Source organism: Primulina eburnea, chromosome 8 (genome assembly GCF_022965805.1).
Source record: "Primulina eburnea isolate SZY01 chromosome 8, ASM2296580v1, whole genome shotgun sequence".
Taxonomy (NCBI): domain Eukaryota; kingdom Viridiplantae; phylum Streptophyta; class Magnoliopsida; order Lamiales; family Gesneriaceae; genus Primulina; species Primulina eburnea.
This window is the reverse complement of record NC_133108.1, coordinates 44953124-44979128: the sequence shown is the minus strand read 5'-3', so window position 1 is coordinate 44979128 and position 26005 is coordinate 44953124. Positions and strand designations below refer to the sequence as shown.

Genomic DNA, 26005 nt, shown 5'->3' with positions numbered 1-26005 from the left:
CACTGTCCGCGGGTAGCGATCAACATGCAACCACGGTTGATGGAAGGCAAGGAAAAATTAAACTCTTTTAATTTTTACTTATTCGGTTTGATATAAATTTTGAATCATATTCAAAATGAGGGATTTTAATTTTAAAATTGTCTCATCATTTTATTTTAAAAATCGTGTGCCATGAGTTTGTATGTTTGCCGGATTCATGCAACTATATTATCTAATAATATACATACATGCATACTACTATATATCGCATATATATCATAATATGACATTCAACAATAAATAAGGATGATCGATCGCCAACACTATTAGATCCATGTGAGCCATACATGGATCCAGGTCCAACCTAGGTGAATGCAGGGATGCAAATGCAACTATTACAAGAGCTTCCAATATTTTACATGTCTTCGTCTTGATCATCGGGCCCACCATCTTCCAGTCTTGATCTCCCACTATTTCTAATATTACATTTAAATAGCCATGGCACATAAGGGATACATCTCATGGGGTGGGAACGGGCCATAAACCAGGCCCACTTTAATAATATCAAATATTAAAAAAACGAATAAAACAGTAAAATATCCTAACATACACCTAACACATTGGTCAAGGCTCTCGATCATCCTTCATGCATTTAATATCAAATATTAACATCAATTTAATTAAACAATTTAATTAATTGATAAATCATATATCTAATAATTATATTACTAACCACCACAATTATTAAAGAATTTAATAAATTAAATAAACTCCTTTATTTAATTTCCAATTAAATCCATAATAATCGATTTCTTGTAAAACTCATTTTACCATAAATAATTAAAATCATATTCTAATTATTTATTTTACAAGAAAATTATTAATTTTTCAAAAATTAATTTTCCAAAATAAAAAATTGAATCAATTTCAAAAATATCAATTTTCTCCATAATTTTGAAAATTCAGAAAATCGCACCCTAGGCCCAAACAATTCAAGCCCATTATTCAGCGCGGTTCCCGAGACACTCCCGGACAGCCGCCCGCGCCGCCCGCCCCGCTGCCCGAACGTTTCGGGCAGCGGCGACAGCCCTGTGCGCGCAGAACGCGCACAGGCGCCCCGACGCCGCGCGCAGGAGTCCGACGCCTGCGCTTGCAAGGTGCGCGCAGGCGTCGGACGCCTGCGCTAGCGCGCTGCGCGCAGGCGACCGGCGCCTGCGCGCCCGCTGCGCGCTGCCGTGCGCGGCGCTGCGCGCACGGACTGCCCGGAACAGTTCCGGGCAGATAATTTTTTTTTTTTTTTTTTAATTTCAAAAATCTGGAAAAAAAAATAATTTTATGGTGCATCAATTTTCTGAAAATTTTCTTGTGTGGTTAGAAATAAATTATTCAATATAATTTAAATCATACGATTCAGAAAACCTGGCTCTGATACCACTGTTGGATCCTGGTTTTCTACACGCCCAAACGCAGCGGAAGTTTTAAAATTTTAGATCTTGACATTCAAGATGTGTTTGGACGCTCGTATGATTTTAAGAAAAACATTCATAGGATGTTTAGAAATTTATACCTTTGTGAATTAATCACGTGGCTCCAACTACTCCGGTATAAACAGATTAGCTCTTGATGAATCCCTACGAACTTTCTTCAAGAGATTCTTTTCTTTCCTTCTAATTAGGTCCACGACTGGATGATCTATACCTCTTCCAATTTGCACTAGAAAATATGGAAGATATTTTGCGTAGAAGAGAAAATTAATTGAGAGATGGCTCAACCTTTGAAAACAAAACAAGGAGGCCGAGTTTTTTCAATATTTGGATGGAGGCACACGTTTGTTTTGGGTGGTAGGTATTTAGGGTTTGACTTTCAATGTATTATTTATAATTAATTAAACCCTAATTATATAATTAACATTAATGAACTTGATTTAATTAATTGGACTAGTCCAACTAGTTTAATTAATTTAATCATAGCCCATTAAAACTTTAATTATTTATTATGTTGGACTTGTACTCCTACAAGCCCATTAAACATATTACCCACCATATTTAATTTATTAATTAATCAACTCAACTCTTGAGGTTAATAAATTAAATACATTATAAATTCAACATTTGAATTTATTATTTAAATTATAAATTCAACTCTTTGAATTTTTTTTTTATCACCTCCAAAATTTAATATTTAATAAACCCAACATTTGAGTTTAATAAATTAAATTCTCAAATTTTATAAATTCAACTCCTTGAATTTATTCTCTCAAAATTTAATTATCATAAATTCAACTCCTTGAATTTACTATATAATATAAATTCAACTCCTTGAATTTATTCTCTCAACGGGAACAAACGATCCAGTGCTTGTGTGACCCTCAATGGTTCAGGGATACAGCTAGCCGTGGGTTCACAACTCTTTGTGATTCAGGACATAATCCTTTATTCGGGCTTACCCTAGTTAGCCCCATTCTTTTCATCAACACTTTGATCAAGAATGTCAGAACTCATTTCTGATTGCATCCATCGGATCATTGTAAGAGCGTCTAGTAGCATCGCCCCATGATCCCCTAGGTATCACTGATAGTGCCTGCAAGAACCAGTCGATTATGATTAACGTACAGTACGGTCCCTTCATCTCATATATCCCGATCGAATCTGCAACCATTGGTTCATCGAGGGTTGCATATTAATTCGATAACTATGTGATAACTATAATAGTGGCATCGCGTGTACTATTTGGAGAACTCCTTCTCCAACGTACATCTCGTACTCTGGCCAGAGATTCCATGCACTATTATTTCATTAGATCACATAGGATATCCACACCCGTAGGTGAGCGGTGAATCCCCGACTACAATGCACTGGCTCCTATATGTGTCGCAACTGTACCCAACCTCGCCACCTGATGACTCTCCTGGAGCCGGTAAACGAGTCAAAGCACAGCCCTAGCATATAGAGCCTCAGTGTTGTCCCGGGTCGTAAGGACTAATGGTGTACAATCATAACCACGGACTTATCCTCTCGATGAGTGATAACCACTTGGAAAGTCCGAGGGAGGGTTGTTCGGTATAATCATCATATGACTACCCATCTGTATGTTTGGACATCTCTATGCCCTTACCAAGAAACGCTGTACACAACATCACAGATGCTAGTCTCGAGCTCAAGCGACCTTTATCCATGTTTTAGGCGGCTGAATCGACTAGGAACGAATTTAGAATATGCAGTGTTTACAAATGAGTTTCAACATCGAATTACGATTCATTTGTATTAAAGCATAATCAAGGACTTTATCTATGCTGCTTGCATGGGTATACAGATAAAGTGTTACGAAACCATTAAAAGTTAAATTATATTAAAATAAAGATTGTTTATTACAATGAGTCAATAAAATCCCTAGCCAACCGTTGGCTTGCAGGGCATCTACTCTAACAATGGTGTGATCAAACATAATTATTTTAAAATGTAAATTTTTTTTCAAAATATATTAAAATATTTCATGTTGCTTCGAATTTCTAAATTAGTTCCCAACCATTTGCCTTGTAAAATCCAGGAGGAGAAGGATATTTACAGTTTTTGGTGCTAGTTTATAAACTCAAATATCTCAATCCATCGTTATTATTTCTTCAATGAAATTCTTGCCAATTTTGAAAAATTCTTAGGATTTTTCCATCTTGTATCTGGAGTTACATTATTTCTTTTATTTTTATCGGAAAAAAAATATATAATTGAGAATAATATTTATATGAGGCGATTGTGCTTACAAAATTAATAAACTGTTTCCTTTACAAATTATGAATTCATCTTAAAGTGAAATCAAACTATGTAGAATTGTTATCAAATTGTTTTGGACATTGATTCTTTAGTTAAAGAAATTTTGTAAGTTAAAGAATGAGATCAAATTCTGGATTGTTAGTACATATATAGATCCAGAGAATTGTTGCATTGCTAAGTAAGAAAACAAGAGAAATGCCATTCAAAGAAGAGGAGATCACTACTCTATTGGTAAATAATAACTTCTCATAAACAAACTATTCTAATGCATCGAGGAAGAAATCCACGGCAAAAATTATGGAAAGAGAAGTACATTCATTTGATCTCTCTTTCTGCTAATTTTACGTATGGAAATTAAGCATTGCAGACCTACAAGATTACAAAATTCAATGAGAAGGATGAAAGAGATGAAACTTACAAATTTCAGAAAAATTTTACGTAAAATTTCAAAAGTGTTTCATCCGAAATGGACAATTCAAGGAAGACCTCGATTATTCTGCGTTGGATTTGAAGAACTCGGAGGCTTTTGCCTTAACCCATTTTCCACAGCTTTCTCAGGCTCTACCATTGCTCCACTCAACTTCCCTTCACTCAGAGAAAGGGAATTAACAGAACCCACCAATTTTCTTGAATGGATTCTTCCTCCAGAGGGCAATAAATTCTCAACTCCATGGGACAAATGTTTTGCAAAACAAGGGCGTGGGTGTAATTGCAGAAACGTTACAAGTACATAAAGAAGAACAAAAGTTGTTCTTTGATTAATGATGTTTTTCATAGCTATGGTTTGAAAGAAATGAAGAAGCAAGGAATGTCATCATTGGTATTGCTCATAAAAAGAAGTTCAAGTGTGACTTCTTGGCTGTAGCCTCGTGCTTAAGTCTGACAAAGCATGTGTTTCCGTGTAAAAAGTAACCAGCAATTGACAATAAATTAAAGTTCAGATTCAAGACAAGATTGAATCAACTGAGTCAAAAATGTGAATCTGACTCGTCATTAAGAAACTTGTAAGATGTGATACTGATTTGGCTACCGTTACCAATGTGCTAGCCAATCTTTAAATAATCAAGAACATGTGTCAAGTAGCTTGATCACGAGGGAAGTCACATTAGTCACCTTATTATTATTATTAAATGTTCGCATGAAAATAAATAATCTTGAATTATGTCTTTTTTACACGCGTTAAACTCAAACCCAAAACATATATTCTTATAATCGACTTGAATAGATTGATTGAAGACTAATTAAAAGTTAATTATCTCCTTTCATTGCAATTTGCAACCGAGAACACCTATGTCCATGTCTAATCTCGCTCACTTAATCGAGTGAACTCCATTTGGTATCAGTAATCTATTTAATCCCTTCAGTTCAAAAGAATCAAACAAGGCTTTCAAATATTTAGGTACCAAGTTCGAGCTAGATAAGATATAATGCATATGTGCCTGAATGATTACATTTAAGTACGAGCAATTGCATATTCAAATTGAATGTGTAAAGAAAGGAATGTGAGCTGTATACATAAAATAACCAAATACAAGAAGTCGAGAACAGAGTGTAAAGATCTATGATAATTTGAATATTCAACTTTCTTGATCAAATGAAACTACAGACGAACCATCTTTCCAAATAATATCAGTGTATCCAAATGTGCTTACAAAACAAGAAATCAACTGCTCATGAATTACGTCATCGGGAGGAAGTACCTGTTTTACTTCGTTTTGCAAAGAAGTGACTTCTTTATCTTCAAGCCCACATGGCACAATGTGCTTGAAGTAGTTCATGCATGTCAGGATTGATGTTGAATGCCAACCCATGAGATGTAATCCTAGAACATATACGTACTCCGATCGCCCCAATATTTCTCCCTCCAACCCACACTCCCGTTTCACCTTTTTGTCCAGCACGAGCTTCGACACCGTGTACAGACGCTAACTGAATCATTGTTGTTTCGAGCTTTTCCACGTACTGTCTTGCCCCTAAGCCGATATCTGTCAATGAGATAATTGGATATAAAATGACCTGGTGAGGACCGTGGAATGTGACATCACCTCCACGTTGTGTATAGTGAAGGTCTGTACCCATGGCTTTCAGTTCAGACTCGGAAACCAATATGTTGTGATCAGTTCGCCTTTTTCCCGAGAGTGTCAATCTTTTTTTGGTTGGAGGTCACTATTCCTGAAAACTACTGTTGAGGATAAACTGAAGGCTTTCTTCACTGAAGAAATCTGTTGTTGGGCTTTGCAAACAACAATGGGGCGATCAATCGAAAAAAAATGGGCCCAGGAAGCTTCTGAATATAAAGATTTCATTTTTAAAACAAGATTGACTCTTCCATGACACCATCCTTGAGACTTTTCTTAGTCAAATATTTTTTTTAAAAAAAATACCTTCTCAACTCTATTTTAAATACAAAGAAAAAAATAGTTAGACGGAGTTAAAAAAAATGCCCCACAATATAATGATTTCCCTCCCACTTACCCGATGAATATCAAAATGAAAATGGGCTCTTCGAATCACCGTATAAAGGATGAAATTTTTCCATAAAACTTTTGAAATTCTCAGGAAAATAAAAAGGCACACACACGTACACACACTGTGAATGAGGAAGGAATGTGTGCTATGGAAGTGAAGTTAAATATGGAGGAGTTGACTCAGGAGGAAGATATTCTATCAAAGAGCAGAAGTACTATTCGTTCCTATTACCGTGAAATAGAGAACCGCATCAATGGTATGGATATTTGGTGTTTTTGTCGTTTGTAAATGGCCTCCCTTGAGTATTTTGCTTTGTATTGGTTCTTTTGAAATAGCAAGCGGCATCAACGGGACGATGTGGGCTTTCTTTTTTTCTTTTTACGGTTGATAGTGTTTTTCTTGAGCTTTGAGGTTTCTCCTTTCTCTTAATTGTATTTTTGTGCCTTTGCAGAAGAAAAAGACGAAATAGCACATGTTTATTCGGATAAGTTTATGGTCATCATGAACGAAGTGGAAACCATTCATCAACATGGTACTTTTTATGTTCTCTCGCACTTCTTGTGCATGTTTTGGAAGCAGAGATTCTTGTTGTGTGAAATTCAGTGTTTGTAAAAGATATTATCATATTAAGACCTTTAATCTGTTAGTCTTGCAGAATGCTGCTGCGGAATTTTTACACGATTAGATGTTGATTCTTGAATCACATGAATATCGCTCTCAGAATTAGTTTTTTGTGTTTGGGTGTGTTATATTTTTAGTGAAAGATTTATAAAGAATCAGGGTACACGAGTTATATTTTTCTACCGTATTTAGGAAAATGAACTTGATCAATCATATCTCACAAATGTATTGAAAATACATTGCAGAAAGTCATTTTTTAAAAATAATAGTTGATCATACCCCTGCTTTTTCTTCATGTAAAACCATTTATCATCGTTGAATCTATGAAAAGTCAATTTCTTCAACACGTATAGGATATTAAGGTAACAAGATATTAAACGTTTGCACAGTTTTTGCACAATTTTTTCGTTTAAACTTTTCTAAATATTTTTTAAATCCTTAAATGTGTGAAAATTTCAGTCAGCAAGCCGAGGGAGCAAGTTGCAGACGCAGAGACTTTGCTAGGCCTGACAAGCTCTTTGGTGCCTCAGTTAAGATGCATACTAGCCAGTGGAGGCGTTACCCCTGCTGAATTTTTATCCTGTTTGATAAGAGAATTTGGGCGGCGAAAAAGTATCAAGGGAATTGCAGGAGCTGAACCAATAATTTTGTGGAAGAACATTGGTGATCTTGTTTCATCCATTTTCATGAATGGACATAGTTGCATGACAATGTGAGTGTTTTAAACCTACACAACTCTATTTCGCCTCAAATTTTCATTTTTGTGCTGGTGAATGTGCATGTTAATATGGCAGAATTTATTGATTTTTTTGTATTGTTCATTCAGGATTGGACCTATGAAAAATGAGCTTAAGCAACGGAAGTTGACTGTTCGTGCAAAACGTTCAAGAACAAAAGGGAAATCTCGACCAGAAGAGGTAGAATGGAAAAACCGAGTTTTAGTAATTAATTTACTAGTAGCATATTGTGAACTTCTATCCTGCAAGTGCCGTAATCTTTGTTTTTAAAAATTTGCAAAGAATCCTTATTATTAGCATGCTTGTGTATTAAAGTTGCTGCTTCATGATATTTATAGAGAATTTTCCTTGCATTTATTTATGCTACTCTTGCTATTCAGATTACTTTCTAACCAAACATTAAGCATTGATATTTCTTTTATCATGTCTATGCTGTTAAAACGTGGTGAACTCGAGTTTCATTTGATCATTAAATTTGATGTCTTTCCATGTACTTGTTCAATGATTTTGTCCACAATTTGTTCAAATCACAGCTCGAAAAAGTTGCTGAAGTGATCACGGACACTGACAGAAACATGCTCACAATGTTTGATTTGTTAAAGAAGGAGAAGAAAACTAAAGTGGAAAATCTGATGTTCAACCAAAATTCTTTTGCTCAGACAGTTGAGAATTTATTTGCACTGTCTTTCTTGGTTAAAGATGGAAGAGTACACATAGATGTAGATGAAAATGGATCTCAAATAGCAAGTATACCTGTTGTTGACGTTCTTATGGAAATATTTTGGTTCATATTTTCTAATAAGTTCTTGGATTAGTAATGATTTTTCTATTACAGTGCCTAGAAATGGTCCTTCTGCAGAAGACATCGAGAATGGAGTCGTTACTAGCCACCAATTCATTTTCAGATTTGACTTTGATGATTGGAAGGTACGTGACTAAGCATGTCATGAAATTTTCTTCATATTTGAGCAAATGTTACCTGGCGAATAGGGGCTGATCATTTAACAAAATCCAAGTAACCCATTTTTTTTTACAAGTTGAAACTGACTGAATTTTTTATCAAAACCGAATGATTTTTGTTTTAAAAATCAAGTGCTAATTAATTCAAAATTTTACCATTAAAAATGGATTTGGAATATTATATTTGTTAAAAAACAATATTTACTTCATTTTTGTGGCTCGATATATAAAATTTTATTAGAATTTTGTGATATTCAGTTTTCTGACCAACAAATTCCAATTGGAATTCCAATTTCGAAATATATATATCCTAATAAATTTTTGTTAAAAGATTTAATAATATTATGTTTTTTATATAAAAAAAAGTGGTTTATTAAATTTACGAGAATAAACCGATTTAACTAAATTTTCTAAACAATATATAACTAAACTATTGAATTAATCGAACTCGATTTTTGAATTAAACAAGTTCAAAAGGTTAAATCGGTTAGGCCGAAATGTTGCTCACCCCTAGACCCCTAATCACACGTACAGATGTATTCTGGTATATTGCATTTCATCCATACACGATACAAGAAACCATATATTGGCAGGCAACAATTGTCCTTTTGTTTGTGTAGTTTATATTTGGGTTCCACGCTATCAATTGTAGCTTTTTTATGCTAGGACAAGCTTTTGATCCTATATAGTTGACATCAAAAGTCAAGACCAGTGAGTTGCAATTAGGAGCAATTATTAGTATTATCCCCTTAGTCTTTTGCAACAATTTATGTACCACGGAGTGAAACATGGTGCTTGAGTTGCACCTATGTCAAACCCTATTTGGTTTTATTTCATCTACTTCAATTTGATTTGGTTCTTTGAAAGTAAGCCAAATCTTGTTTATTCAAAATCTAATCACTGGCTTGCGAATGCCAGTTAATGAGGAGTCATGTGCCGGAGGGGAAGGAGCTGATGCCACACAGAGATGCAGTCTTTGGTGAAGCAAAACAAGAACCAAATTGTAAAGGTTTTAGCCAAGTGGATTTGATTTCTAACGACTCTCAACCGATATACACGCCACCAGTCAAGAAGTTTTCCCGAATCTTTGGCCGCTTTGTGCAATTATCTGAGTTGACTGAAGTTGGTTTTGCCTCTTGCAAGCGTAAAAGAAGCCAAATGTGAGCTATACATATGTAGTGGTGGTTGCCATTTCTTGGTTCCTTGTAAATTCAGCCTGGACTGAAACTTTTGGCGTGTACAGTTCTGCAAAGCTTAAAACTTTATCTAGCAGTAACCAGTAGTTTTTGGGCAGTACTGCTCTTACTCTTTAGGATTAGATTTAGGAAAGCCTTTTGTAGTAAGTGCAAGTGACGTTGCAGAATGTCATAGATTTTGTTTTTGACTGACATATTTTGGTTATGCATGTGTATCATATAAAATTTTTGTCAAGAATATATTGGTTATGCATGTGTACCGTATACAATTGTGTTGGCTGGGTTATATAATGTTATATTTAGTTTTCTAATGGTGTGTAAATTTTTAAAGATTTAATATACAGTTAAATTATGACACTGGTAGAGTTTTTTTAAATATAAATTATGAGAGAATTGAAAGAGTAACTATTACAGAAATGAAAATGTAATGACATAGAACATTACAAAAAATGCAACCTGATACAGTGAAATTTGTCAAGTCATTATCACAAATTGAAGCAAATTCAGTGGAGAATTAATAACTCAACTTACATTACATCGGACAACAAGCTCATAACAAAAATTGACAGATACAGAGACAAGACAAGCTGCAAACCGAGCTATTCCTGGTTATGACCAAAAAATCCTCTATATTCCACTAATAAGCTTCCAAATAGTTTGGACTAGCTGGCTTTAGGTATGTTAAGGTCTTTAAATATGGGGCTATCGACACCCACACCCATTGCATTCAGACCATTGTCGACATAAATGACTGCGCCTGTAATGGCAGAAGCCAGTGGTGATACCAAGAAGGCTGCAGTGTTCCCCACCTCATCTGTCCAATTTGTGCAGAACGATATTTAGTTCCAAGCAAAAGTGGATGCAAAGAACAAAAGGAAACAAATCATGGGTACTTTCTGACTGAAGGCATTTTCCTGATTTACCTGCAGATAATTCTTTCTGAAGAGGGGCATTTTCCAGGGAGTAATCGATCATCATATCAATAAAACCAATTGCTTTAGCAGCACGGCTTCTTAATGGGCCTGAACTTTGGACAAAAGAATCAGCATACGTAAATTACAAGCATATGAAGTTCTCTGCACAACTGTTTATATTACACATCCCACATGGCTCCCCAACAAATTGTCAGGGAGTTTGCTTATGTAAATTGCTATGATAGGAAAAAAAATGCGATAGACAAATACCTGCAGATATTGTGTTAACCCTGACTCTGTGTTTCCTTCCTGCTTCAAATGCAATCACCTGAAGAAATCAATGAAATTTTAATAAAAAAACAAACTAAAGTAACTATTTATTTTTAGTAAAAGCACCCTTGTATCACTCTCTAGTGCTGCTTTTGCAGAGCTCATTCCACCTCCGTACCTGTTCCATATTTATGATTAAAAGCTATCTACAGGATTATCACACTTGAAATAAGGCCATAGCCAGATTAGATATTTTGAAAATGTATATATACCCTGGGATGATTCTTTCAGACGCAATATACGTTAGAGAAAGTGAAGAACCACCTGCAGCAAAACCATCATTTAAATTCAAATACCAAGTCTTGATGAAATTATATGGCCAAATAATCATCACATAAATAATAGCTAGTATTCTTGAAAAAGTCATGCCTGGATTGATAAGTGGAAGGAAATGCTTTAGTAAGGAAACATAAGAGTAACTCGATGCAGATATTGCGGCAAGATATCCCTTTCTTGAGGTTTCGAGCAGAGGCTTTGTAACCTAGTTTTTAATGGTTTTGTTAAAGAAGCCAACAAATAATATCCCGCATAATGCTCATGAGTCAATCAATACCTCTGGCCCATTAGCTAGAGAGTGAACAAGAATGTCAATGCTGCCAAAATCATGTCTCACACATTCTGCTACTTCCTGTGATAAAATTTCAAAGCATTACTTTGAGATTAGCAACCTCCATTTCGAGACAACAATTGGTAATAAGCAAATCCACAACATACGTAATTTTTTGAATAAATAATTCTTTTCATGATTCAAGACTCGTCAACGCACATATATTGACAAGGGATGTCGTACTATGAACCACGAGAATAACAATCGGCATGTGTTTACAACCCCAAGAAAGTTTTAAAATCAAAGACAATACTGGCTGTTCTTATAACTGAATCCGTCAAAATGACAGCCTCGTGCAGGGTAAATTTAAGAATAAAAGGTGGCAAAACCATAAATTGTACCATGACAGTCCAATTACTTGATCCTGCATAACGTTTATTTGTTTTTATCTGCATAAGGGGACATGGAACAAAGTAACAGAGTTAAACAACGTTTTTTTAAAAATATATGTTAGTAATACTTAAGTTACATATGTAGAAATTACATCTTCAGGAACATCTTCTGGAGTGTCAAAAACCGCATCTAATGCATAGACTTTGGTGATCTCCATCAAAGAACCATCAGGCAGCCTGCATAAGAATCTTTGCACTTTGCCACATGGAAAATACAAATAAACCATTAACATAATGTAAGTTAAAAATTATACACGCGTGATTCATCGAACTTCCCACGACGTAGACTTGTTTCAAATATGTTCAGTGCCTGCGTGGCAAACTCCACAATCAGTTCAAAACTCAAGAAATTGTACTTGCAAAATAATGCAGTTGTGGAATTTAGGCATAAACTTACTGGCACCCACGTGCCAAGGAGAATTTCAGCTCCAGCTGCGGCCAATGATTTTGCAATAGCCCAACCATATCCATTATCATCAGCTACACCAGCAATAAATGCCCTCTTACCTACAAGCAGCATTTACATACCAGGTAATCCCTAATATATAATATCCTGTAACATCACATAAATGATCTTACTCATCAAAAAATCTTCATCACTTGATTCCATTTTTCGGATGAACATGAATTCAGTTTATAAAATTAACAACAAAATCTAAGAACCATAACCAGAATCCATGCCTGCTTTCTCCAGCACTTTCATTCAGATGATCCAGATTCTCTAGTTAAAAAATACTACTGTTACCGGGTCCCTTTCAAAATTTTTGTGATTGTGTTCACTCTATTTTATAATCATAGACCTTTTCACTGAATTTATTTCATAAAACCTTTACATTGCTTATAGAACCTTGTCTGACATGGCCTACAAATCATAGCTAATAACTTATAGAAGCCAAAATGAATCATGTGGTTGTATGATATCTTCATGCTAAAACTATTCTAAGTTAGAAGAAAAAAATAATAAACCTTTCAAATCAATCGGCAATCCAGAAGCAAGCTTATTTTCACCAGCTTCAGACGATGCCTTGGTGATTACTTTGTCAAATCTTGCAGGAGATGATGTGAGGGTGCGTCTGAGATATTGTCCTGATGATATACTGGGTAATAACCTGGACAAGGGGGCTTCTTGGGAATCAGTGCCAACTTTTGCCAGACTACCTCTAAAAAAATTTCTTGCTTGGAAAAGAGCTGGTTTCAATGTCGTGATCTGAATGCTGGAAGCTGCAGCAGCTGCCATTTTCAAGTGCAAACCTATGAAATAAAGTCTAATTAGAACCAATTTGCCAAAAAGACCAAAAACTACGTTTCAGAAGCATGAAGACAAATCCCAGATAGTAGGATGAAGATGAGATGATTACCATTAAGAAACTAAAAAAGTCATTATTTGGCAGCTGGTCAAGCTGAATCAGGCATTATCGTCGAACACGGTTTTATGCATTTTTTAATTAAAACTATTTGAATATGTACCCATTGGTATAATGAACACTTCCCATTGCTATAATACAAAGCAAGTCCGGATTATATTTTCATACAAAACTTCCACAAGACGAAAACAATCTGATTCATCTACTCCATCCAAGTCAACTAAAGCGGTCTAAACTGGGAAAAAAACTTTGGCCACGGTTACATGGACCATCTATCTTTATTTTTAAAAACATTACCACCCTTTAAGAAAACGTAAACATATCCCCTCACTAAACAAATGGTGATTAGGGCTATCTAACCAAATGAACTAGATTTAGTGTCATCGTGTGCATAGTTTTCTTAGCGAAGTTCCCCACCGACAGCTAATACATTACTTTTCCTTCTTCATTAGCATGAAAAATTACCCAATGAACCAACACAGTTAAATAAATTACATTTACCAGTTAGTAACGCACAAACAAAACTTACTCAAAGAGGTACACCTCATTTTCCAAAAAATGTAACTTGAGCTCTCAAAATCAAACTCAATACTTCTAAGTCCTATCTCATCAAATTTCAATTAGTTAATTTTTTTTCCAGTCTTCCCAGTTCTCTAATCCTCCAACCCAACAATACTGATACTTAGGAAAGCGAAAGGAGGGAAACTAACAGTCAAATCCGTGAATTTGAGCACGTCCATAGCAAACAACTTGCACTAAAACCCAAACACTAGAATAATGCATCCAATTCTTCAACTTTATCAACCACATAAACACTCCTGAAATTAGCAACAAATAGCCAGTTCTTCCCCCAAAATTTTCCCACAAAGCTAATGGAGTAAAAATTACACTCATTTTCACTATTTTTTCTACATAAATCCTTCCATTCAAGGGGGAACACAGCCTACAGACTAGATACAGACCTGAACTGAATGGGTTTCAGAGGAGCGCGGTAGATGTTTGCTGTTGGGTCTGTCGAGATTCTGAAAATTAATTATTTTTTAATTGATATTTGATATTAGTCTTAATATAATTCAAAATTATTAGGAATATCAATATTAGTTGGGTTCGAATTTAATTCTAAATATTTTTATATGTCAAACCTAGTCGAGTTTAATAATTTGAATACAGTGAACTATTTCATTCAACAACATAAGTTGACAAATTTAATAATTTTATGGTTGACAATTAATTGAACATTTAAATTATATAATATTTTAATAACAAACATGCAATATATATTATTTAATTTCTAAATAACATGCAATAAAAACAAATTAAACTATGTATTTTTTTTTAATTGAAATTAAACTATGTATTAATCTACAACAAACTTACAATCTGATCGTAGAAGACACATGTCGCATTGTGCATGCGCAGAGAAATCAGTTGGGATACCGGGCGATTTCTATTTTTTTTATAGACAATTTGTGACGGATTTGAGAAAAACCGTCGCTAATAGATACGGCCGTCAGCCGATTTTTTAAATGGCGACGGTTAAACCAAAAACCGTCACAATAAAAAACTAATTTTTTTTGTAATCAGTTCTGCTCTTTGATATTTAAATTAAATTAAATCAAACAGTGCTAAAAATATGGAAGTGGTTATATATATATATATATATATATATATATATATATATATATATATATATATATATATATATATATATATATATATATATATATATATATTTATATATATAATAATAATAATAATAATAATATGTTTTTAATATTACTTTCTAATGATAGTATGTTTTTAATATTACTTTTTAAAATGATAGACCTTGTGATAAATAATCTTACTATTTCATAATAAAATTATAATTTTTACCATATGATAAACAATCTTACTATTTCATAATAAAGTTATAATTTTTACCATAAAATATATATATATATATATATATATATATATATATATTACCTTCTAATGATCGATTCCAATAATTATTTAAATATGAAAATTTAATTATTTTTAATTTTTTATGTCATAATTGATAATAATTTGAACTTAGATAAGATTGGAACAAATCTTGTATCTAACTTCGAATAAGATTGACATGGTTTTGTATCAACTAGCTAGAAATTGAGATACAAAATTGTCCAGTAAAAAAATATATAATTACAATATATATGAATAAAATGAAATATTAAATAAATAAATATTCATTCTCATTCAAGTTTTTATAAAGATATAAGATGGTATACTAAGCAAAAAAAATTTTAATAAATAAATAAATAATCTATTTTTAAGCCTTCTAATGTGGAACTAAATTTTATGAGTCGAATATTGATTAGCTCTTGGAAATATGGGAGAATATACGTTGTGTATTCCATATAATATAGTAAAAATAGTACAGATAATTCATTTTTTCATGTATTCCTCGGGAGAAATTGGATGTTTTGGAATATTAAATTTTGGTATTCTTGTATGATAATATGGTATTTATAAAACATTAAAATAAATTCAAATAATTTTTTTTTTCTTTTAACTTTGTGATTCCCTATTTCTTGTAAAGACCTAGTCCAAGTGTCACCCAAGAGTTTGAAAGATTCAAACTGGAACCTGAGAAACTGAGTGAAGATAGGAGCTTGATAGGAATTTTGTTATATCAAAAACTCTTTAAAATACCAATCTCGTTTAAAGATTCATTCATATTCTGGTTCGAAATATACTTGCTCTGAAAATTGTTCCAGACGAAAGGGTTCTTTCTCTTTGATTACTTCTTGAGATACTTGGATTCAACAATACATTTAAGATTAAAGTTTCAGAATTTGTCTACGTCAAACAGCTAAGTTAAAAAAAGTTGATTTTTTTCTCTCTTTTGCACCATAAATGACAACAAGTATCACTGGTTTTGAATTCTTTGTTTTGAGTGGAGTGATTTTCCGGCAAACATCACCACCGTTGATCATCGACGCGAGATCTTCACCTTCCCTCGAATCCGGTACCATACCAGAGCTCCTTGTTCTATCTCTCGTCAAATTCAGGAAAAGGTAAATCAATCTTATATTGAATTTTTTTTATGCCACATATCTGTAAAAATTAAATATTTGTTGGATATATTGTAAGAAAACCGTGCATGGACAGTGCTTATGATGAATGAAAACGATTGGACTTCGCTGTTAAAAAAGAAATATTAAACCAGTTGTCGACAAGTTCATCTTTCACCATCGCCAGCTTTTATATTTTCTGTCAGTTTCATGGTTTTTATTTTGGTTTTTTATTTCGTAAAATTTTATGATTTAAGAATGTATTTAATAGAGTGATATATTGTGTTTCAAGTGAATGTGATTCGGGATAATAAGGTTGTTTTATCATGGGCATAAAATTGATAACACAAGTATATATAGTTTTCACACATCGAGCAAATTGTCTTCATATAGATCATTTGTTAATTTCAGATCGTTTTATTAATTATTATCATTTAATTGCTTTGTTGAGTGATTATTTTTTCAAAGATAATACTTTATGGTTCTTTAAATTCTTAAGCATAAATTTGAGTGATTCTTTTTTTAAAAAAAATGATCTAATTGATCAAATTGTCGTGTATTTTTATAAACTTGCAGAAAATTTCTGTTAGGTCTTATATAAGTAAATTTTGAATGGGAGACTGCTTGTAGAATATAATTGACAATACATGTAGCACTGACATATGTCGAAATAAGTTTTTCGAAACTAATATAATATTAATAAAATCTTACTTACAGACCACCACGACTCGAGATATCCTGAATGAATAGCAATTTTATGCATCAAAAATAAAATTTTGGAAAATATGATATTATTGTCGATAATTTTACCTCTAAAAGTATGTCAAGTTGACACTTTAAATGAGTTTCCTTTGTTTTTTTTTAGTTATGTTACTTTATTCTACAACGGATGATGTAAAAGTTTCTTTTGAAAACAACAATAATCGATGTGAAAGATAAATTATTGGTCAGAAGATAAAACTGAAGCGTGATTAATAGTTTCACCCATCGCGTTGATTATTAGCAAAATCAACGCGATGTCCACTTAAAGATGAGAAACACAGTGGTTTCCTCTTCATGAAACTGTGTAAATCCACTTAAATATTCGAAAACTATCCGAGAAAGTGGCACATTTTATGGCCCCAACTCCTGTTGCACTCTTAACCTTGTATTTGTCCACCAGCATCTCCTTGTTTAGGTAAAAAATTATCATGTCTCCACAAAATATAATAATGGAAATTACCCAAATTCCAATCTTGCTGCTATGTTTGTGTATAAATGTGCATTTGTTTGCCAAGCTTCTTCAAGAGCAGTTTCCTGCTTCTTTCCATTTAAGGCACAACAAAACTCCATGTAACATATATATTCATCTGACCGAATATTTTGATTTGTTGAAAACTTAATAATCTTGGATTTGACACTGCATGTATATCTAATAATGATCATTTCATGTCCATTATTACAGAGAAATCTTTGATTCACTCCAATTGACTCCCTTGCCTTGATCATGGAAACTGCACTAAAGGTTATAACCACATCCCTTTAATGATCTTTTTGTCTAAATTTTAAGTATATGTTATCATTAATTTATATTCTGATCTTTCAGGGAACTGGAGCACCAAAAGTTCAAGAGTCGCGTCCCGTAAATAGCGAAGATAATGGAAAAAAGGCTGGTTGTTATAAACTATTTATCAGCAAGAACACTTCAAAAGGAGGCTGGGGCGCAGCATTTATTTTGCTAGGTTAATTTCCTTTTCATTGAATCCGCGGATTTTACCGTTTAATTTATTTTTTTATATAAATTCGACTCTTTCGACGGTGCAGTAAATCAAGGCCTCGCAACTCTAGCTTTCTTTGCTGTTGGGGTTAACTTGGTCTTGTTCTTAACTCGAGTTCTTGAACAAGACAATGCTTCTGCCGCAAATAATGTCAGCAAATGGACCGGCACTGTTTATTTGTGCTCTTTAATAGGAGCATTTCTCAGCGATTCATACTGGGGCCGTTACCTCACCTGTGCAATTTTTCAATGCATATTTGTCGTGGTAACATATATTATTATCATTGAAATAAAATAATTCATTAAAAAAGTTATGATCTATCTCAAAAATTTCGAAATTCCAGGGCTTGGTGCTTGTATCCTTGTCATCCTGGACTTTATTGCTAAAGCCTGAGGGCTGTGGAGATGGCAAGCAAATTTGCGTGCCGGCCGTTACATACGGTTCCGCTGTATTCCACTTGGCTATATACATGGTGGCATTTGGCTACGGTGGCCACCAGCCCACAGTTGCCACCTTAGGAGCCGATCAATTTGATGAGTCAAATCCGAAACAGAGAAAGTCTAGAGCCTCTTTCTTTTGCTACTTCTACTTTGCTCTCAACACCGGCTCTCTGTTTTCAAACACTGTATTAGTGTATTATGAGGATACTGGGAAGTGGACACTTGGTTTCTGGGCGGCTACGGCTTCAGCCGTTTTGGCACTGGCAGGATTTCTTCTAGGTTCGCCTTGTTACCGGAATGTCGAGCCGTGCGGGAACCCGATACCGCGAGTTATGCAAGTCTTTGTTGCTGCAAACAAGAAATGGAATGCTACTCTTAGAGAAGGCGAGGCTTTATATGAGGTTCAAGGGACTGAATCTAGCATCAAAGGAAGTCGAAAAATTTGTCATACCGATGGTTTTTCGTAAGTGTCATCGATGGCCAAAATTGTTTAACCTGATCTCACTAAGATTTTTCAAACACTCATATTCTTGTTGGCTAGAATCATTTTGTACCTCTAGAACTTAAAAGTTTTATAAAACATCATTTTTTTCAGGTGTCTTGATAAGGCAGCAATAGAGACAGAAGAAGATCGCTTGGGCCCTGCTGACCCCTGGCGCCTCTGTACAGTAACACAAATCGAGGAAGCCAAATGTATCTTCCGAATGCTACCAATATGGCTCTGCACGATCATATACTCGGTAATCTTCACGCAAATGGCCTCACTATTCGTCGAGCAAGGTGCAGTTATGAACTCCCAAATCGGAAAATTCCACCTCCCTGCAGCCAGCATGTCGGCTTTCGACATCTGCAGCGTGCTCATCTGCACAGGAATATACAGCCACATCCTGGTCCCTTTGGCCGGCAGACTGAGCGGAAACCCCAAAGGCCTAACCGAGCTCCAGCGCATGGGCGTAGGACTCGTGATCGGCATGCTAGCCATGGTCGCTGCAGGCTTAACAGAACTCGGCAGGCTCAAACAAGTGATACCCGGAGAGCATATCAGCTCAATGCACATATTCTGGCAGATTCCGCAATACGTTCTAGTCGGGGCCTCGGAAGTTTTTATGTACGTGGGGCAGCTGGAATTCTTTAACGGACAGGCCCCGGATGGGATCAAGAGCTTCGGGAGCTCGCTGTGCATGGCGTCGATTTCGTTAGGGAACTTCGTGAGCAGCATGCTGGTGAACATGGTAATGGGAATCACTGCAAAAGATAACAAGCCTGGTTGGATTCCAGAGGATTTGAACACGGGGCATATGGACAAGTTTTATTTTCTGATTGCAGCGCTAACTGTTGTGGATTTTGTGGTTTATGTGATGTGCGCCAAGTGGTATAAATGCGTGGATCTTGAGGCAAGTGCTGCTGGTTTTGATGAACAAGAGGGGAAGTTGAATTTCAAGGATGAAGTTGTGAATAAAGTTTGAGTAATGATAGGGATGATTAATCCGTATGATTCTAAATTTTACATTGATTTTATAATAATTTTAATTAATTAGTTTCTCTTTTTTAAATATGATAAAATCTATTAATGACTTGGAAAAATATTTCCGTGCATAAATTGTGCGTGCAATTAGGATTTTTTTCGTCATAAATAATTATCTCTAATTAATTTAAGCTATTAGAAACATTTAATTTATTCAAATTCAAACCATGAATATTGAAGATAACAAAAATAAAATACCCGATAAAAACAAACCAAAAAAATGATGTGTATTGTGCGTGCAATTAGGGCTAATCTCATCTTCTAGTCTTAACATGTCATAAAAGGGCAAACCTAGTCTTAAAGAAAGATCAACGTTATTATATGCCACGTTGTTGTTGGGAATCTGGTTGCCGTTGTCGTTTCGCTATCACTTGCAATTTATTAAGATTATGAAATTGTCTGCGTAAAAGAATTAAAGGAATAAATAAATACAGTTATGTGATTATTTTGAATGCATTAATATTTTTGTGGCATAGATATCATTGGCATAAATGGAAATAAGTAACATGCATGGAGTTTGTAATCATTGTTTTAAAGATGTAGAACTAGAAAAATTTATACTTCATTACATTACAATTTGGTGATTCAGTTCATTGCTTTAGGTCGTTGATTTTTTTTTTTTTTGATGTGAACAGTCTTCCAATGAGCTATGTATTTTTACTCCGAATTTGAAAAAGAAGGAAAAAAGATAAACTTAAACTTCTCCGAGTCTCCAATGCAAATTTTCAAATATACTTTGCTGCAATTTATGCCACTCTCTCTGCTACCTACCAAGAGGCAATCGTTTTATTAGATGGTAAAAAAAATGTTATTTTTTTATATATATCTCAATAGTCAGTTCACTGTGGAAGATACACACTAACTTTATATGTGTGTAAATCCTTCGAATACTTTTGCTTTCAAGTTGTTAGTCGGGTTCCTTTTACGAGGTCAGGCTACTATTTTGTTTGTTTGTTCATTTTTGTATATGTATGCGCTTATCCGTGTATATTAAGTTTTCTCTTAATAGATTTAGTATCATAATCTGTTTTTATTTTATAATATATTAATAAAGTGTGAGTTTTTAATTGAAATAGCTTATATATGTAGCTAAGTGAATATGACTTTCTTTCCACAATAAATCACACGTCTCATTTCTTATGCCATCAGCCCTCTCATTTTATTTGTTTTTTGATTTTCTTTTAAATTCTTTATTTCAAATTGTTTTTAGTCTCTTGCTATTTTAATATCTATAGTATGATCCTCATTTCAATATAAATAAATTTAATTACAGTGAAAATATTGTACAAGCACGTGATGCGTGTCAAAGATCACTAGGTCGAAAAATCAAAAAATTATCTTTATTATCGAGAAAGATATATAGGTCGAAAAATCAAAAAATTATGTCAAATATATATATATATATATATATATATATATATATATATATATCTTTCTAAAAGCTAACTTTTTAAAGAAATTCTTAGTATAATTAATGGTAAAAAAACAACTTTGCTTTCATAACCTCCTAACAAAAAAAGCAGGGCAACTAGGAATCAAAATTTAAAAAAAGCTATTGCTTTCAGAAAAAGCTAGCAATGGTTGGTGATAGTATTATTTGAAGAGTATATAGAGCCAACACTTAATCCTTAACTCGGGACAAACTTTTAAGAGACTAACTTGCTCCAAAATAATTAAAGAAAAATTAGTAACATGATTTCATTCATAATTTTTTTAAATATTATCATAGTTCTTGCATGGTTTGCCCACATACATTGCACAAATATCTCCACACGCACGCACGCAAAAATAAATATATTATGGACATGCAACGCTGAAAATCACCAAAATAACATAGTTTAATTCAAAACAAGACAGTACAAATCCTACATTAAAAAATGTAAATAAAAATCCAAGGAACGACACCCATCACCGATAAATTCTTCTCATTATTCTCATATAGCGTAGCCCACATGCATTGCACAATGTCTGCACAATCGAAATTTTGAACAAATTAATTAGAAATTATATATATATAAATATTCAAAATGCAAAATAAAAATATAGAGCTTGCCTGTGGGCCGTATGGACCTGTCCTCCATACAGGGGTGACTGTTCTGCCACAAGCTTGGCACACTCTCTGGATTTGGATGGGAAGATTGACATAATTGGAAAAAATAATAAATATAATTATTTGTGTGTGAATACATTAATTAAATAATGTTAAAAACATGTACCTGATTATTTTGTATTCAGTTGTTTTCTTCTAATCTTAGTCTATCATAGAAGGGCAGACCTAATCTCAAAGTCAGATCAATGTTGTTGTTATCTGCCCCGTTGTTGTTGGGAACTTTGTTTCCGTTGTTCGCCATTACAGTATATATAAATATAAATAAGATTGAGAAGCTGTTTGTCTGCATAAAAAAATACAAATAAATATACAGCTTTGTTTATGCATTAATTTTTGTTACATACTAGAGTAGTATGCATGATCTAAAAAATCATTTTACAAAATGGAACAATAAGTTTTCTTCGGATGATGTGCAGAACGGTGATGATAAACAGGGAAAGCAACAAAAACAAGTATTAACGAGACAAACCGACAAAAAAAAATCGCCGACATAAATCGACAAAAACAAGTCGCGACAGAGTTATTTTGATGAAGATCAGCAAAAATGCGAGGAGATTTTTCAGTCAAGATCAAAGAAGACTGAATCTGTAGACCATGCATAGATCACACTCGTATATGGAATGGAGTAGCGAGGATTTTAATCGTACAAAGATTGAGTTTCTGACCACGTTAATTTCTACTCCATTTGAAAATTTTATTTGATCAATGAACAAATATCAGTCACCTTAAACTTGAAATCCTTCACTTGAAAACGAACATAAAAATTATCAAAATGAGTTCACACAAAAGCATTGAAGAAAGGCATTCTTTATACCTATGTAAGGGTTGTAAAAAAACGTATACCAATGATGCTTGAAGAAAATGCAAGGCGGAGTTGGGAGTGTGTAAATTTTTTCAATGGTGAATGAAGAAGGAGAATATTGGTGAGTATTTATTAAGATTTTTGAAAATTGAAAAGCAGTGCATACTCTATTTCTTATTCGACAGCAAATACAAATTTTGAATGTTGTTTGTGAATTGTGATGATACCTTTGAAGCTTTTTAGAGTCTAATGGATGGAATTCATTTAAATAGGAATGGTAAAACAGAATTCATGCATATATCCTACTCATATATACTTGTTGTTTTGGTGATTAACACACAAACCCATGCAGAATTTGGTGATTTTTTTAGAAATGCAAAGCTTTATACTTAATATTTTGAAACGGTTTCACTAGAATCCAGTTCGGTGGTTAAGTTTTTCTTTGCTTTTTGGCCATATGTCAGTCGGCATGAAGAGAGCTTTGCATCTGGTTTCAGTACTACTTATTCCAAATCAAAGATCTGGGGAATTCACAATGTTCTTTAGTGTTGCAGCATGTCGAAAAAAAACAAGAAATTATCGGATCGGAGACAACAAATGGGAAGGGAAAGAATAAAGATTAATTTGGTTGGTGAAATTCTGTACACGTTTCCAAATCTTAATTGATTTTATAGTAATTTTGAATGATTAGTTTATATTTGAAAAACTCACGTAATTTAAAATTTTATAAAATATATCACGTGCGTGCATTGTGGGTGCAATTAGGACTTCTTTAAGAAATTATAAATTGCACTATCATAACTTCTAGGATGCATGGTCTTTATGAGTTAGCCAGTCGTAATTTGCTTATTTTTAAATATGGAAATGCATGGTCTATACTGAATTTTTCTAGGCAAAATTATTTGTTTGAAGAATAGATTAATTAAAAAGCAATATATATGAGTACCCACTTTCTTAGTAACAATAAATATACAATTTAAGTATTTTGAATATGTAGATTTGTTCTCTTTCTACAACCTCGATAGAATTAATGCATTTAAATTCTATATTTAATATTTCCACACTGTTTCGCTACAATCCAGTTTGGTGGTTAAGTATTCCAGTGCTTTTTGGCCATGTGTCAGTGGTATTCTAGGGATTATATATATTTTAATTTTGATTTTTCTTTTAAAAAAATTTAATATCGCGTCCACTGTGCGTGCAATTAGGTTCAAGATATCTTCTAATCTTAGCCTACCGTAGTTGGGAAGACCCAATCTCAACGAAAGATCGATGTTGTTACCTGTGGCATTGTTGTTGGGGATTTGGTTTCCGTTGTTCTCCATTGCTTCTAATCAATTAGGATTGAGAAATTATCTGCATGAAAAATTATATATAAAAATAAATATGTATTAATTTTGTTAATTACTTTGGTGCATGGTCTATATTGTTATATATGGGTAGATGAAGGATAAATTAATTAAAAATAAAATTCAGATTAGGTGATTTTTTCGTTTATGTAAAAAAAATTTGGATTTGAATAAAAACTGGTAATAAAATTTTCTACAAATATTTTGACCATATTGCATGTGACAACAAAAATAATAACATGGAATCCACAAAAAAAATGTATTGGAAAACAAATCAATAAAAACAAGTTCGCCGACATAAATCGACCAAAACAAGTGCCGACAATTTCAGATCGATAAACATTCGAGTATCAAACTTCCATAGAGATTTTTCAATTATTAAGATCAAGAAAAAAAAATAGATACTGATCATGTATAGATTATAAATATAAATGAAAAGAAGTTGTATATATGGATTGTAATCTTTTCAAGATAAAAAGATTATGACTATTTTAACTTCTACACTTTTGAAAAAAGATTTATATAAGACCGTCTCACGGATCTTAATCTGTGAGATGGGTCAACCCTACCCATATTCACAATAAAAAATATTACTCTTAGTATAAAAAGTAATATTTTTTCATGGATGACCCAAATAAAAGATCTGTATCACAAATACGACTCGTGAGACCGTCTAACACAAGTTTTTGCCTAGTTTATGTACACGAGAAAATATCGTCATTACTTTAAAATTGCGATCCTTGAAACTTATCAAAAAGAACTCTCAAACAAAAATACGGAGTGATAATTTAATATAATTATATAAACTTGAGAGTTATATATTTTGTTACTTATTTGTTAATTACATTTTATTATTTAAAATTTTCATTTTTCAAAAAATTGATATACTCGTGGTGGGGAATATTTTGGAAAATTCATCCTACATGTACGATGAAATCAACCGTCTAATTTGAAGTCGGCATTATAATTTATTTAATCCGAATAAATGCTTGAATTTGGTAATTATTTTCTAACGGCATTATTTTGTTAATTACTCTTTTCATATGAAAAATCTCAACAGCCAAGTTTTTCAACGCTCCCACCCGAAGAAAGGAAACTGCGGTTGCTCCGCGTACAATTTACGAACACCGTCTACACCTATAAAAACCTGTCTGCTCAAGTTTCATGTGAAACCCCGATTTTAACACGAAAAAGATTTCATTGCAGGAGAAGAACCGGAGGTATTACTACCGTAAATACGCTCCGGACCACCATTGCAACGTCCGTGATCTATTCCCCAAACCTCTCAAAGTCAAAAGTCTAGGGTTTATCTTTTTCCTTATTTATTGATAGCAAGTATACTTACGTTGGAATTTGAGTCTGTAATAGAGAAATTCGTTTGACGTAGCGGTGAATCGCCCGCCAGATCCCCTCCGGTGAGATTATTATCCTCAGTTCTATGGTTTCTTTTTTATCCATATTTGTACTTTCGTTTTTTCTAATGCGCGTCTAGTCGTTTATTTTATGATGTTCTTTTTGACAATCTTACAGGCGCTAGGTGTGTAGAGGCGTTTAGTTTCAAGTCGAATTAATAGTTTGGTTGGCTGGTTTTTAGAGATGATGCCGCTGATGGGCAAGCAATTGAAAAAATTGCGGCTTAGTGTTATCT

At 33.6% G+C, this 26005-nt stretch overlaps 4 protein-coding genes and 1 pseudogene across 7 annotated transcripts in view; 3 read left to right on the top strand and 2 right to left on the bottom strand.

The window, feature by feature from the left end:
* Positions 1–5233: 5233 nt before the first annotated feature.
* Positions 5234–6078, bottom strand: LOC140839329 (octanoyltransferase LIP2, mitochondrial-like; annotated as a pseudogene).
* A 127-nt stretch (positions 6079–6205) lies between these two features.
* On the top strand, positions 6206–9968 carry LOC140838095 (non-structural maintenance of chromosomes element 4 homolog A-like). Its single transcript, XM_073204180.1, has 7 exons — positions 6206–6471; positions 6667–6747; positions 7296–7548; positions 7663–7753; positions 8107–8320; positions 8409–8500; positions 9452–9968. Exons 1-7 carry the CDS (start codon positions 6354–6356, stop codon positions 9695–9697), a joined length of 1095 nt encoding a protein of 364 aa, XP_073060281.1. The 5' UTR covers positions 6206–6353; the 3' UTR covers positions 9698–9968.
* Positions 9969–10160: 192 nt separating this feature from the next.
* On the bottom strand, positions 10161–14397 carry LOC140840268 (enoyl-[acyl-carrier-protein] reductase [NADH], chloroplastic-like). 3 transcript variants are annotated; one of them, XM_073207544.1, is made up of 13 exons: positions 14047–14266; positions 12939–13223; positions 12370–12479; positions 12227–12282; positions 12065–12149; positions 11922–11969; positions 11527–11601; positions 11343–11454; positions 11186–11237; positions 11040–11091; positions 10914–10971; positions 10653–10751; positions 10161–10543 (listed from the first exon to the last, which is right to left on the bottom strand). In XM_073207544.1, exons 1-13 carry the CDS (start codon positions 14228–14230, stop codon positions 10392–10394), a joined length of 1368 nt encoding a protein of 455 aa, XP_073063645.1. In that variant the 5' UTR covers positions 14231–14266; the 3' UTR covers positions 10161–10391. The 3 variants fall into 3 exon arrangements, with proteins under 3 accessions (XP_073063645.1, XP_073063647.1, XP_073063646.1); XM_073207546.1 differs by lacking the exon at positions 14047–14266 and adding an exon at positions 14299–14397 and having other exon boundaries at positions 10162–10543; XM_073207545.1 differs by lacking the exon at positions 14047–14266 and adding an exon at positions 13866–13982 and having other exon boundaries at positions 10162–10543.
* A 1676-nt stretch (positions 14398–16073) lies between these two features.
* LOC140838094 (protein NRT1/ PTR FAMILY 7.1-like) lies at positions 16074–20138 on the top strand. Its single transcript, XM_073204179.1, has 6 exons — positions 16074–16377; positions 17819–17878; positions 17960–18095; positions 18178–18395; positions 18475–19034; positions 19167–20138. Exons 2-6 carry the CDS (start codon positions 17861–17863, stop codon positions 20035–20037), a joined length of 1803 nt encoding a protein of 600 aa, XP_073060280.1. The 5' UTR covers positions 16074–16377; positions 17819–17860; the 3' UTR covers positions 20038–20138.
* A 5267-nt stretch (positions 20139–25405) lies between these two features.
* LOC140840265 (callose synthase 9-like) overlaps positions 25406–26005 on the top strand; it is a 34857-nt gene continuing 34257 nt past the window's right edge. Inside the window, exon 1 of one of the 2 annotated variants that reach the window (XM_073207540.1) lies at positions 25406–25577. The gene's annotated coding sequence lies outside the window, so the exon portion shown is untranslated. Of the gene's footprint in view, positions 25773–26005 lie in introns of both variants that reach the window. The other variant, XM_073207539.1, reaches the window with a different exon arrangement.